This window comes from Tachypleus tridentatus, chromosome 1 (genome assembly GCF_004210375.1).
Source record: "Tachypleus tridentatus isolate NWPU-2018 chromosome 1, ASM421037v1, whole genome shotgun sequence".
NCBI lineage: Eukaryota > Metazoa > Arthropoda > Merostomata > Xiphosura > Limulidae > Tachypleus > Tachypleus tridentatus.
The window spans coordinates 52,292,449-52,307,386 of NC_134825.1; the positions used below are offsets into that span (position 1 = coordinate 52,292,449).

The window sequence follows — 14,938 nt, forward strand, 5'->3', positions numbered from 1 at the left end:
AGCCCAACTAATCTAACGTATGTTAGGCGTGTTTTATACAATTATAACATTCGAATTATATGTTTAAAATTTCAATTTATAACAAAAATTTTCTTTATCTATTTTGCATTTAGCGAACCATGTTACGCCACCAGATGCTGCTCAGCCACACCGAGAGATACGATGTTCTATTAAAAGAGTTAAAGGTAATTTGTTTACCGTCTCTTACCCGTGTTTATAATGGAAATAGTCCTGTTTTTTCTCATCCTAAGTAATATGAGCTTAGCACTAAGATCTGGACAAATTCAACTTCTGTTACTAAATTTAACATTTGTAGTTTTAACTTTTAAGTAATAAATCAACATAAATAATACGCTCACCTTTGATTGTTCAGAAATTTTCTTGCATATTTCTAGGTTATACTCTACAAATCTCATATCGTTAGAAAGGTCTCTGTCCGAAGTGTCCAGTTTGCATACTGGATTTTCCAGTCAGAATCACCTTATCTGTTTTTTGCTTAGTAAAAACTTTGCAATGTAACTTACACGTTGCATGATGGCAGAAAGTCGTTGTCCTCACGTAACAACTGGCTTCCATTTCACTTTTATTGTTTTATTTGCATAGTATTTCAGATAAATGACACATAACGTGCGTGTAATTCCCTTAAAAAATTAACATTACACTAAATAAAGTTTCTATACTTATCACTTTGTGAACATGCATTCCGAAGTTTCTGCATACTTAGCTAAGTTTGCCTTCATTACAACTTTACAATAATTTAACTTCGATTCACTTCATAGGCAGCAATAAACACTTCTACTCTTTACTGGAGATCTTATGTTTTTTGTTTTTTTTTACTTTCTTGGTTACAACTCATAAAACCGTATCGTACGCTGAACGATCATAACTATTTAATAGTTTTTGCACTATCACAGATATAATTACTTTAGTGTTTGTTTTGTGTAGTTTTGTTAAATAAAGTTAATTCTATGTGAGTTTGTTTGCGTGTCCGTATTTTTTGTTTTCTTTTTAAATAGGCCAGGATTTATCACCTAACACATAATGCGTGTAAGAAAGTGTATGTTAAATGGTGTGTGTGAAAGAGATGAAATAAGGAAAATCCAAGCAAAGGGCATGAGAACCAGCACATTTTGCGGGTTGCAACTATTTGTATATTAACATAACAGCATTTGTTTTATATAAAATATAATTAATGAAATAATATTATTATTAATTATTTAATTTTTTAGGTCCCCTTGTGGCACAGCAGTATGTCTGCGAACTTACACCGCTAGAAACTGGGTTTTCATATCGTGGTGGGCAGAGCAAAGATAGCCCATTTTGTTGCTTCAAACAAACAATCTTGTGTAAGAAGTACTTAACTGAAAAAAAAAGTTACGAGATCCCCTTTGATCGATAGGAAGGGAAATTTATAACTTTGAAAGGTAATAATGTTAACTTTATTGAGACTAATATTTGGGTTGTAGCTGGGGAAATGGGTTGTAAGACGGTTGATAATGTTAGTAAAATATCAATTCCAATTCAATCGAGACGTCTTAAAACTTACAATGCTAAAATTAGGGGTTAGATTTTACTGAGTGGAACAGATATTCCGATGTGACTTTGCTACAACAAAACAAGCGCAAAAGAGACAGTTTTAAAACTGATTATGAGGTTTCCATCTTTAGCCAGAAAACGAAAAAGAGGAGGGGGAATCCAAAACTGGATCCTAGTACCAGATCCGTAGAAGTTCAGCAATATGTATAGCACGAGGAAATCGTAAAGAAGACCCGTACTCAAACTGTGTTGTATTTGCTCTAACTGTATAAAAGTATGGGAGACGCTATGAACATTAACTCTTATTACAAGCTTTTGTTCCTTTGATGGGACAACGGTAAGTTTATGGATTTAGAAAGCTAAAATTCGGGATTCGATTCCCGCGGTTGGCACAACAAATATCCCACAATAGCTTTACTATAAAACGAACAAACAAATGCAGGCTCCTGACTTTTTTATTGTGATAAAGATATGTTATTACGTATGATCAAACGCATGTCTAAACCTAAAATCATAGTGTCATATTACACTGCAAAATTCTCATTTATGAGTAAGCGATAAGTCTGTGAACTTACAATACAAAATTACTGGGTTTGATTTACCGCGGTAAACAGAGTATATTTTGTATAGCTTTGTACTATGCGAACAAAAACAACTTTACGTAATGTCTTGTTTGGCAACTAGCAGTAAACATTATATTTAAAGTAGTCCCAAAATAGTGATAAACCGTGTAAAAGGAGTGAAAAGTTTCACAGCTTATTGTAAAAATAGTGAGCCCTTCATATTAATATGAGACATACAACGTACATTACATTCTCTGTAACTTTCCAAAATATTGTCTAAAGGAAAGCTGAAATGCATTTTTTCTCTCTTTCTCTGATACTCTAAAATTTTGTATATGATTGTAATATTTAGAGCATTAAAAATACTTCTGAATAATTCTAAACTAAACATTTGAGATTTTTTTATGTTTGTATTATTCTAAAGGAAAGCCACATTTGGTTATCTGCAGTGTACACTGTGAGGAATCGGAACTTTTGATTTTAGCATTCTAAATTTGTAGACTTACCATCGTCCCATTGGGGTACAAAGTTTGAGTTAAGAAATCCTTTGGCAGAAACTATGCAGAAAAAAGGAAAACATACAGGTGTGTGAAAAACTTTTCTAATAAACCAGTTACGTAAAAGTAGGTGATAATTCAGTTGATTTCACTTTTCATGATTTTGTGCATCCGTTCTTCACGTATTTTTCATGGCAGAACTGATGTTTATGTAGTTTATGAAAAATAAGTTATAAAGCAATAAATTCGGTCCAATTAAAGGAAAGTAATTCGCTCGTGTAATAACGATGCCTTATACTTTCACACTGCTGTGTCGTGTTAGGGCTGTGTGTAACAAGGTAGCTAGTATGCAGGACTATAGGTTTCAGGATCCGTGTTTCTGTCACATTTCCAAAAAAACATTGTGCTTTGAATTTTGGAACCTTGAGTGAGTGATAAGCACGACGGTCAAACCATAAGAGTTGGCAATGGCTGCTATTGACAAGCTGCTTGTAATCTAGTCTGTCAACTCAAAATAAAAGGCTCCTAACGCAAACAGTACTTGTATAACTTTGGCAGGTATCCAAAACAAACCGTTTATTCCAGGTGATTTGCAAAAAAAAACTGGCGAAAAATGTACTTAGAAAACAAAAACAGTTAAAATATGTTTTTATGCAGTTAAACATGTTATTTGCTTTATTTCCTCAACGCAACCTAGAATTTTGTTGTGGTTAAAGGCTTTTAAGTTGGTTTATTTTACGCGGTTTGTTTTATCAATGATTAGTTTTTAAAATACCTCTGTTCCTTGTATCCAATGGAATAAACAGTACGGATCAATTAATCGAAAGTTCTATTTCTCTTTCTTCAGTGGCGTCTCTGTGCAGAATAAATGTCTCAAAAATCTATTGTTAAAAAGAGAGAAAATTTCGCTAAGCTAATAACGTGCATATTTAGAGAATTTTTTACTCAGTTATATCCGAAATATTTAATTGGTAATTTTGCAAATATAGTCCACATTGTTTGTTAAATGGATATTCCGTTTGTAAATGATATTGATATTTTGAACCTGTACGACAACTTATGCGATGCATAAGTCAGATGGATCCCTAAAACTTAAACATAGCCATACCTAATTTTTATATGCTGGCCAGGGTCAAAGCCCACCTCTAACTTATGCAGTAGTCTTCATAGAATAGCATAAGTAACTGTTACAGTTATAATGTTCTCTCAGTTAAAAATCCAGAACGTGTTCAGCGGCATGTCGCAGCTCGAAACTTGGACTTTTTGATTTGCTGCCTGGCACTCGAACCATTATGCCACGTTAAGACGTTTTTAAATAAGGTAGGAAAAAATGAGACGAAGTCTCATAATTTGAAAAAAACAACAACAAAAAAAACTACTCGCTCAAGTTCCTATCCATCAAGTCAGATCCATTTGCCTTTTGTCTAGTCAATCGCTCGAAACTGAAAATGATATTGATATTTTGAACCTGTACGACAACTTATGCGATGGTCAATATTACTCACTGCCAACTTTGGGACACTCTTCTCGACAAATAGTGAGATTTAATCATCACTCTTATAGAGCACTCATGATTCGAAATGTGGAGTGCGTTTTTGTGACGTAAAGCTTCGTACCATGAACCCTCAGGTTCACACTCTCAACACGCTTACCAACTGTCATACTGGTCTATTAGCTTGGTGGTTCTGTCTAACGGGTACTTGGGTGAATGTTTGTTTTGATGCAATATTCTAGAAAAAAAAGATTTGAAAGGTTCCTTTTTAGAATTTTTTTCTATACACTAATTATCTTTCATTTGTATACTCTTGCAGAAACACTATATTGACGAAATTATCTCTGGAAGCAGTTACTACTTTTATTCTATAAGATTATTTTATTAACATTTATTTAACTGTTTTTCCAATAACATAACATTCACATTAAAAATAACTCTTTACAAAGATTTTTGTCAGTTTTGTTGCTTAGTTTGTTTGTTTTTTTTATATTACTTCCACATAAATTGCTCTTCGGCTTACTTGTTAGTAGTAAAGTACCTTTTCGTTTTCGTTTTTCTCCGTTTATTGTTGGGCAGTGACAGAGTCCATACACTTTAATTATTTGCCCTTTTTTTAGGGTTCTTGATAAGACGCTATATACTGCACCAAGCCGATTAAACTTAACAACCCGGATCTTTAAAAAAAGAAAAGAAAAAAAGAATTATAGAGAGAGCTTGTGACGTCACAGACCTTGGTTAAATATTTTGTCTGTTAGCCTTGACTGTAAAAAAACTACTAAATACATATGGATGCAATAAAATACCATGCTCTATTTTCAACTGCTTGAAACTTGTAATACCTTATCAGTCATGTGCTTTAGGGTTTTAGAATTTTATAGATCTGAATGAGAGCAAATGTCATTGATTTTATCATCGTGCAAAATTACCCAATTGGTTGTATGCATTCTGTCTATCGCGGAGAATCGAACCTCCAATTTTAGCGTTATAAGTTTCTAAACGTACAGAGGATCCATCAGAGGACGAGATGAATGCCAGAATAATAAAAATACGTATTCTTACTGTTACTCTATTGTACAAACTAGCTGACGTACCTATTGAACGCATGGGGAAGACGTAAGGACCCCTGGGGATGACAAATGGGTAGCCAGATTCAGACGTCCATCCCCTATGTTATTCCTCTGGAGCTATAAGAGTACATGTCAAGATTGGTGACATTTGATTCATTGGTTCATCAGTTTAAGCGGATACACACAGACCTTTCAAATAATGGTTAAGATTTCACTTGGCAATGTTACTGCAGTTGAATTTATCACCAAGTGTTGAGGCTTAACACACAATCAACATGTATTTTCAAGACTAAACTATCAGTAATTATCAAGTTATTTCATGATATAAAAGTTTTCATTTATGAATCATAACATTCCTTTCTTTATACTTTTCTTAGTACAATATTCCTGGAATCAAATATAAAATACCAAACTCCTCTAACTGGAAAATGTTGACCTTGCTTGTTTTTTTTAAGAGCATTCGTGGAAGTTTACTCAGCTGTCATATCATTACTGATTTACATTGATATGTACATTGATGCTGAAAGTAGAAATGTTTTTCTATGCTGTGTTCTACAGGTATTTCTTCCTACCTCAGGTTTCATTTTATATTTATATATATATATATATGTGTATGTAACTTATACTTGATTAATACCTGAAACATTAAATATTAATAGGCGATTAAAATCAGCACTATGAAACAATAATGAACTTAATATAAAATGAGCAGTAAGAAGAGTTTGTGTAAAATCCATAGCAAATCCCAGTTGTTTCCTTAAATTTATAAAAAATATTGTCTGTGGTAATAGCTCCCAAATGCGTTGAGAATATTCATCTACCAGACAAAATTTAAACACTGATGTTAAACTAGCCAGTAATCGTAGAAAATCAATTAAGGGTATGGAGTTAAGTGCTTACACCCACAACGTTTCAACCCCTACTGTCTGCAGCCACCTATGGGAAGACAGTTACCGTTAAAATTTCTTATAATTCCTTAAGCAGAAATGAAATGAAACAACCCTAATATTTCTACTATATGTCATTCCCAACCTCGGCCTTTACAAAAGAAACGAAATAGTGAACAATAATTATCTTAGATAAAGATACAAGCACTAACTTAATAGTTCATACTCCCAGCCTAGTCCCTCTCTCTTAATATTTTCTACAGCTCCTTTTTTTTTTTTTATCTTTCTAAATTATGTTAATTGTTATTATAATGGGTGGCTTTGTTATTGCTGAGAGTGTAATTGATCACAGGTGCATGTCTCTGCGTGTAGTTCAGAAATTGATGTAATAATTGTACATTACTAGTCCTATGACTTTACAGAAAGACAAGTCCTCTTGACTTTAGAATTAAACTTAAATAATACTTGATATTGAAACTAGGTGTATTATTTAAAAATTTAACGCCCCGGCATGGTCAGGTGGTTAGGGCGCTCAACTCCTAAACTGAGGGTCGCGGGCTCGATATCCCTCGCATCTTTCAGCCATGGAGCCGTTATAATGTTACGGTCAGTCCCACTATTCGTTGCTAAAAGAGCAGCCCAAGAGTTGACAGTGGGTAGTGATAGCTAGTTACCTTATCTCTAGCCTTAATTAGTGGGCTAAGGCAGATAGCCTTTGTGTAGTTTTGAGCGAAATTCAGAACAAACGAATAAATGCTTACATAATAATAATTTACTCACAATATATTAGTACAGAAAAGCGTCTTATATCTCCTATATCAATTATATTATTCTATTAATTAATTTGTTTCTTATTAAACACAAAGCGACACAATGAAGTATCTGTTATCTTCCCATCACAGGTATTGAAACCGGTTTCTAGGAGTGTGAATGCACAGACGTGCCGTTGTGCCACTGGGGAGTTATCAGTTAGTCTTTTTTTCTAAAGCTTCTGCAATATTTAGTTTTTACAGGAATGGCCAGCCTCGAGAAAACTTCTGGCAGGAAAATATATAAGCTGTAAAAATGTCGCCAGCAAAAAGACCTATGCGTTATACTTGTTGGCCTTTTAACTTCTGCATACAAAATACTGTGTATATATATACAAGTCTTTTCTTCTCTTCTCAGAGTCTCGTCGATCTTGTTTTGTCCACACCACTCCAAGGTGAAGACATTATTCAAATACCACTCGACATTATATCAAATATTGTGACAAAGGTAATATTTAATTTTTACATAACTGCAATTGTAAATATTAGTTTTGCAACTTATATATTGATACTATTAACCATCAATCATACTAATGCAAATTCAAGACGAATCTAATTTCTGTTATGTCGAACTACGGATGATGGTATAGTATACAAATCCATGCGTGTAACAGTAATACTGATATGTTGATGTCATTTTTCATCGTGTCCAGTTTTTGTTTATATACATCAGAAAAAGTCCCAGTAATGCTTATGTTTTGTTTATTCAGCGTAACCCAAAATATACGAGTATTTAAATTAAGAGATGTGTGTTGAATTTAGGAGAAAAAAGTAACTAAATCTGTAGCTGTCCTCGCCACTAACACATGAGGAAAATCTGAACTAGTATGAGAAAAAATACTCGTTGTAAATTTTAAATTCATAATGAAATTATAGAACTAAGAATTTGAGAAACATAATTCTTTAATCATTCAGCATATATGATTTTTTTATTCGCTTCACAAGTTCACGCTACTTTGTCTCCCCCAGGAAAAATTTCTGTGTTCGTCCATGCTGATATAACTTTGAGATATTGTTCTATAAGCCAATAGATGGCTCTCGATATTATTATTTAGAAGTTTTCTAACTGTTATTTAATACATTTAAGAATTTTATTTCAAATATACACGAACTTTTGTCTTTACATAAACTGTTAATTTTGTTCTTTAATTGATGCTTTAGCACACACCTACATCAGGAACACATTTCAACATATAGAAGCAGTAAGTTTACTGTTAATTTTTTGACACAACCTTTTTATGAATTTGTTGAAGTAACCAAAACACCTTAACAACTGATATACGAAATTAGTTTGGTTATCTAGATAAATCATTAGTAAACTTAACATGCAGTATGAAATAAATCACTGATTAAGTATTAATTTGTTTCAAACCTGTTTATCCTCTTATTTTGTATCCATGTTGTTCATAAAACTAAGCAATCGTTTTTGGATCTTTGTTGGCAGAGACGACGTTAAATGTTTAAGTTAAAAGATTCGGGGATTGAGCTGTAGGCGCGTAAATTTTTGGCGTTTCAGTATAATATCGATCATGGTTTTCTATTTTGATTTTCCAAGACAAGAACTGAATATTCGGGTCACTGTCAAATAAAGTAGGAGCAAGGGCTCCATGTGCCAGAGTCTAGCAATGCCACTGGTGGTCAGTATGAGAAATTACATCAAAACCATAATCAGCAAAAGTGAAAGCTTGGTAGATATTCAGTTGGCTTAACTCTATTAAAACATGGAATCCTTTCTGTAAGGCTCGGCATGGCCAGGTGGGTTAAGGCGTGCGACTCGTAATCTGAGGGTCGCGGATTCGAATCCCGGTCGCACCAACCATGCTCGCCTTCTTAGCCCTCGAGTAACTTTGCGCAAAATTCAAAAAACAAACAAACCTTTCTGTAAATCCGGCCATTTAAGTACGAAGCTGCTACTTGGATGAGCTAGATTTTCAGCCAATAACAAATATACTTTAGAGAAATTATTCTTGCTATAACCACTAATAAAATTGATTATGTTATATATTCTACATTAATATATCCATAACAAAATACCATGGACTGAGTGATTTATTTTTACTCTGTGTTGATTTGACTAATGATTTATCTAGATAAGCAAACTAGCTTTGTACGTCAGTTGTTAAGATGTTTTTGTTTACTTCAACAAATGCATAAAGTTTAAGTGTTAAAAAATAGTATAAATTGTGCTAATAGCCGTCAATCTCTTTCTAAGAGGTAAATAAGCGTATATATCTGAACCTCAACATTTTGTTTTTTGTTTTGAATTTTGCGAATTTTGCCTCAACCACCTGGCCTAAACCTCGAAATAACGCGACCATCCGGATCCGATAACACTCTCGGGCGTAATATACGAGGGCCCATTTCGGTGATGAAAGTCAACAATCTTTCCCTCTTTGTGTAACGAGGCCATTCCGATAGATGGCAAAAAACAGGTTATATAATAATACTGAAAAAGTGAATAAAACTCTGTATTTATTTTATCTTTCCTTTGCAAAAAAATAGAAATATTTCCATGTATACCAATAATGATATTTTAATAATTAAACATGGAAACCATGAAATTACGACACACATTAATAATACAATCACAGTTTAGTGGAAATAACTTCTAAGTGCATGTTTGTTTGTTTGAATTTCGCTCAAAACTACACGAGGGCTATCTGCACTAGCCGTCCCTAATTTAGCAGTGTAAGACTAGAGGAAAGGCATCTAGTCATCACCACCAACCGCCAACTCTTGGGCTACTCTTTTACTAACGAATAGTGAAATTGACCGTGACAATGTGACGCCCCCACAGGTGAAAGGGCGAGTGTATTTGGTGTGACGGGGATTGGAACCAGCGACTCTCGGATTACGAAACAAGTGTCTTAATCTCCTGGTCATGCCGGGCCTTCTAAGTGCATGCGGCTATAATAAAGAAAGAGCAAAAACGTATAACTAAGCAAGCGTTTACAGTTTTAAGTTAAAGTGCAAATAACAGTATTACAGTTTACAGAAAGTAGAGAATGGGAAAACTGACCACTGACAGAATTTTTTTATAGCTGTCAAGGCAACCGATCAAAGAAAGAGCAAATTGACTTTTGGTAAAATTACACTAATTTTGCACTGGATTTCGATTTAGTCACTTTGTTATTTAAAAGTAATCAAACAATCGCACAAATATATTTATTCTTTTAAACGGCTTTTTCTTACACAGCCGAAGCAATAAGCTGCAGCTGTTTAAGCTTCGTTGTAAAAGCAAGATTCAAATACTAACAGCGTTCTATTCGAATTCACATCGAAACGTGTTACGTCGAGATTTAGGTCATGACCACAGCTAACTATGAGTTTACCGAGGTCCAAACCACAGTTAAAAATTGAAATTAATTGTATATACTATTTAATTTTACACTGAGATGCTACGGAAATAGCCCATACTGATAAACTATATAATATGTAAGGCTGACTCCGTGTACTTGTTGACGATTGGACCGAGCATAAATTTTCAGACTAGTTACAACCACGGTTTAAGTGTAATAGCTGAAGCTGTTTTAGGTCTGCTACTGAGAAAAGGTTCTGTAATTTTCGAATTTTGGCGATAAAGTATAATTATGGTTGTTCTCACCCTCTTCTAGATAGATGTACTGTAATAATGAGTTAAGTTTGGTGTGTCAGCAGTAGTTTTTAATATTGTTCTGTCATATCTAGACAAACTGATTTAAAGCAGTGTAGCCACTGTTCATATCTTGGCCAGTAAATATGTAACTTACTAAATATTTTTCAGTTCTGGATCACTATTTATACATAAGTTAGTGGCTATGTTTCACATCGTAATCACTAGCTGTACGTTACACTGCGTGGCTTCGTATCTTTAGTTGTTAACATGTACATAACTAAAAGTTCGTTTTTCACACCTAAGCGAGTAAATATGTAATCAGTCAGTGGTGTACAGGTAGGTGAGGCAGTCTGGAATGCTGCCCAAGGGGCTCACATGATCGAACTCATCTAGGTATACTTGTACAAATCAGTGATCATACGTCATTACTTACATTCAATACTCATCTTTTACATCTGGCTCAGCAGCTGTATAACTCACTGGCTAGTTTTTAAAATGTGATTTACACATAGTCGAGATCTGAAAGTCTCTGTATGGATGTTTCTATAGTAATAGTTTGATAAGTGTCTTTTATTAATGTCACCTGCTAGTACAGGGGTAAGTCTAGAGATTTACAACGCTAAACCCAGGGTGTTCTATTCCCTTCGGTGGACTGAGCAGATAGCGCGATGTGGCTTTGCTATAAAAAAACACACACTCTTGTTGATTCGCTGTTGGTTATCCTACTTATCAAGTGATGACTGTCAAATGTCTGTTTTTCAAAAATTGGGAAATATTTTGTGTTGATTTAGGAAGTTAATAATGAGATATTGAGATAATGTTTATTAATATATTCATTAGTGCACCATAAAAAGCTTTTATTCGGTAACTAAGAAATATATTTAACCAGTCGTTTATTATTTTTCTGGTACTGGTTTACTGTATGTAGCTAACCCTAAGATATTTTCAACAGTAGTACTTTTTTAATATTGCTTAAATGTTTACGAGTTAATACATAGTAAAATAATATATTTTAAATGAATAAATAATAATAGTAGAGTTTATAAAAATTAATTTTAATGTAACAAAAGGTAGCTTCAATCTCACTATAAATAAAAAGGTAGGGAGCTTGTTTTGATCAGAAGCTAATATTAATAGACATGTGAATAGAGAAAAAAGTGAACCAAAAGTCTTAGGCTTAACCATCTAGTAGTATCTAACAGTGAAATAATTCTGGAAAATTAACTGCCCTTAATTTTTCAGAAACAAAGCTGGATAACATGTTCCTCCAGAGAATCTTTGATCACTATCATAGCACCCTTACTGGAACGAATTAGTGCTTCTGCTGAAATCTGTGATTTCCTCTGTTGGGTAAGAAAACATTATTATTCGTAAAAAAAATAATAAAAAATTCTCGAGCAAATAAACGGTTTGGCTGGCTTTGTATTGGAAGTGTAATGAACGACAAAAGTAAATACTAAAGCCATGTGAAGTGTATGAAATTGTTTGCTTGAATTTAAGCACGACGCTATACAGTCGCCTATCTGTATTTTGGACACAGTTGATATGAAAATTCGATTTTTAGAGTAAAAAACATTTACGTTTACCATTGAGCTACATGAACGCGGTGTTTGAACGTACTTTCTGTGGTAAAAATGACGTATTTTATACACTAAAAAACATTCACAATATAACTTTCTGTGCGAAACAACTTCCTTCACATTTTACTAATGGTTGAAAACTCAAAAAATAATAATATTAAAACTTTGATCAAATTACAACTATTTTTGTTCATAAACATAAAGGCCCGGCATGGCCAAGCGTGTTAAGGCGTTCGACTCGTAATTCGAGGGTTGCGGGTTCGAATCGCGGTCGCACCAAACATGCCCGCCTTCATAGCCGTGGGAGTGTTATAATGTGACAGTCAATCCCACTATTCGTTGGTAAAAGAGTAGCCCAAGAGTTGGCGGTGGGGGGTGATGACTAGCTGCCTTCCCTCTAGTATTATACTGCTAAATTAGGGACGGCTAGCACAGATAGCCCTTGAGTAGCTTTGTGCAAAATTCAAAAAACAAACAATCGTAAACATAAACAGTTAGTAAAAAATATAAAAAAAAATTCTAAACGTTATGAAACGCAGCTAAGCGAAACTCGCTATTATGGAATTTTTACATGGTATATCAATTTTTTTCGGATATTAAATTGTTTGCTTGTTTTTAATTTCGCGCAAAGTTACACAAGGGCTATCTGCGCTAGCCGTCCCTAATTTTGTAGTGTAAAACTAGAGAGTAGGCAACTAATCATCACCACCCACGGCCAACTCTTGACTACTCTTTTACCAATGAATAGTAGGATCGACCATAACATTATAACGCTCCCACAGCTGAAAGAGCGAGTATGTTTAGTGTGACGGAGATTCGAACCCACGGATAACGAGTCGAGTGCCTTATCCACCTGGCCATGCCAGGACCATGATATTAAATATTTATCTATCTAGTAACAGATATATAGTATATATATATATATGTATATTTAATAATCAACAGTTCTTCCAAAAATAATAAATTTCCAAGTATTATGGAGAATATTTATTTGAGTAGTAGTAACAACTAATTAAAATATAATATATAAATAATATTTAGTTATCTGTTGTTGGTTTCAGAATTTCGCGCAATACTACTCAAAGAGCCTTCTTCGCACAACTGCCTTTAATTCTGAATAAACTAGAGAGAGGGTAAAAGGGTAACAGTGTCTATCGCCAACTCTTGGCCTCCTCTGGTCTGACTGATTGTCACCCTTTAGCACATTCATGGTCTCGAAGTATGAAGCACGTCTTTATAGCGCACGGCATGGCCAAGCGCGTAAGGCGTGCGACTCGTAATCCGAGGGTCGCGCTAAAAATGCTCGCCTTCCCAGCCGTGGGGGCGTATAATGTTACGGTCAATCCCATTATTCGTTGGTAAAAGAGTAGCCCAAGAGTTGGCGGTGGGTGGTGATGACTAGCTGCCTTACCTCTAGTCTTACACTGCTAAATTAGGGACGGCTAGCACAGATAGCCCTCGAGTAGCTTTGTGCGAAATTCCAAAACAAACAAACAAAGTCTTTATAGCAACACATGAAAACTATGACCTGAAAATTATTGTTATTTATGAAGTAATCTATTGTTAAAATTTAGTAAAAAGAATGTTTAGGAAATATATTTTGGACATAAAACAGAACGGAAGTTATTTCTGTGAAGTAACCATTATCGCCACTATAAAATTATATATAATTTTCTTTTCATTAACTGTAGCGCTTTGTGAAAATAATGTGCACGCACAACTCTTTGAATATTTCATTTTGCACTGTTGGAACGTTTTGTTGTTGTTGTCTTTTTCTGAAGTACGAGTATCCTCCGCGTGCGTTTATCGTAGGAGTCAATATACGAAACCAGCATGTTATGTTAAAAGGATTGAAATAGTGCTGTCTGTGTATCCAGTAAAGTAGCAATAGGTTTTACATTGTAACTTCGTAATCACAATAATAAACATTTGAAACTATAAAAAGATTTTGACTGTAACCCAAACTTAACGTGAATCAGTTTCAAAACTTAATTTCCTCTACGTTTGAATGAGAAGTCCTGCCCTACTTATTATACTCTATAAATGAATGTACACCAAGCAATGTAATTCAACTCGTTTGTTTTGTTTGTTTGTTTTGGAATTTCGCACAAAGCTATTCGAGGGTTATCTGTGCTAGCCGTCCCTAATTTAGCAGTGTAAGACTAGAGGGAAGGCAGCTAGTCATCACCACCCACCGCCAACTCTTGGGCTACTCTTTTACCAACGAAAAGTGGGATTGACCGTCACATTATAACGCCCCCACGGCTGGGAGGGCGAGCATGTTTGGCGCGACTCGGGCGCGAACCCGCGACCCTCAGATTACGAAGTGCACGCCTTAACGCGCTAGGCCATGCCGGGCCCTAATTCAACTCGTAAACCGTATTTTGCCCATTGAAACTGCAAAATGTCTCTACATATCAGTGTTACTAAAGATTAAAACATTACAAATAATTATCTTTCAAACTTAGCTCAAATGAAAATCTGCGTGTTTGATGTTATAAATGTAATTAATAAATATATGGTAAATAGTTTTACAAAAAAAGTGTTTGGAGAGATATTTTTTAAATCTTATTTTTTTTTTTAATGTTGTTATTACTGAAGTGTCATCTAGCGGCTTTTTACGAAGTCATAAATATTTTCTCAAAACCAACACGTGTGCACATTTTAAGACATGTGTTTATGATTATTGCTGAGATAAGTGGTAACCTGAGCAGTAGGGGAGTTTCTTAATCCCATTAATTTGTTCTGCAAAATTTTTAATGTTATGAAATTACTTAGAGTTGATAAGACAACGCTGAAGAAATACGTGAATTTGCAAGCCAGATTTGATCACAAACAACGTAATCTGTATAAATGTTTTTTTTTTTAATTTACTTGTATAAATTGCAATTGAATATGGAACCCAAAAG

At 34.3% G+C, this 14,938-nt stretch overlaps 1 protein-coding gene across 3 annotated transcripts in view; it reads left to right on the plus strand.

Moving 5' to 3' along the window:
• Positions 1 to 14,938, plus strand: part of LOC143248666 (C-Maf-inducing protein-like) — a 67,401-nt gene that overhangs the window by 26,977 nt on the left and 25,486 nt on the right. For all 3 annotated transcript variants that reach the window (XM_076497232.1, XM_076497243.1, XM_076497254.1), the window contains 3 exons: positions 114 to 185; positions 7,213 to 7,302; positions 11,692 to 11,799. In XM_076497232.1, the coding sequence (XP_076353347.1) occupies positions 114 to 185; positions 7,213 to 7,302; positions 11,692 to 11,799 (270 nt within the window). The remainder of the gene's footprint in view (positions 1 to 113; positions 186 to 7,212; positions 7,303 to 11,691; positions 11,800 to 14,938) is intronic.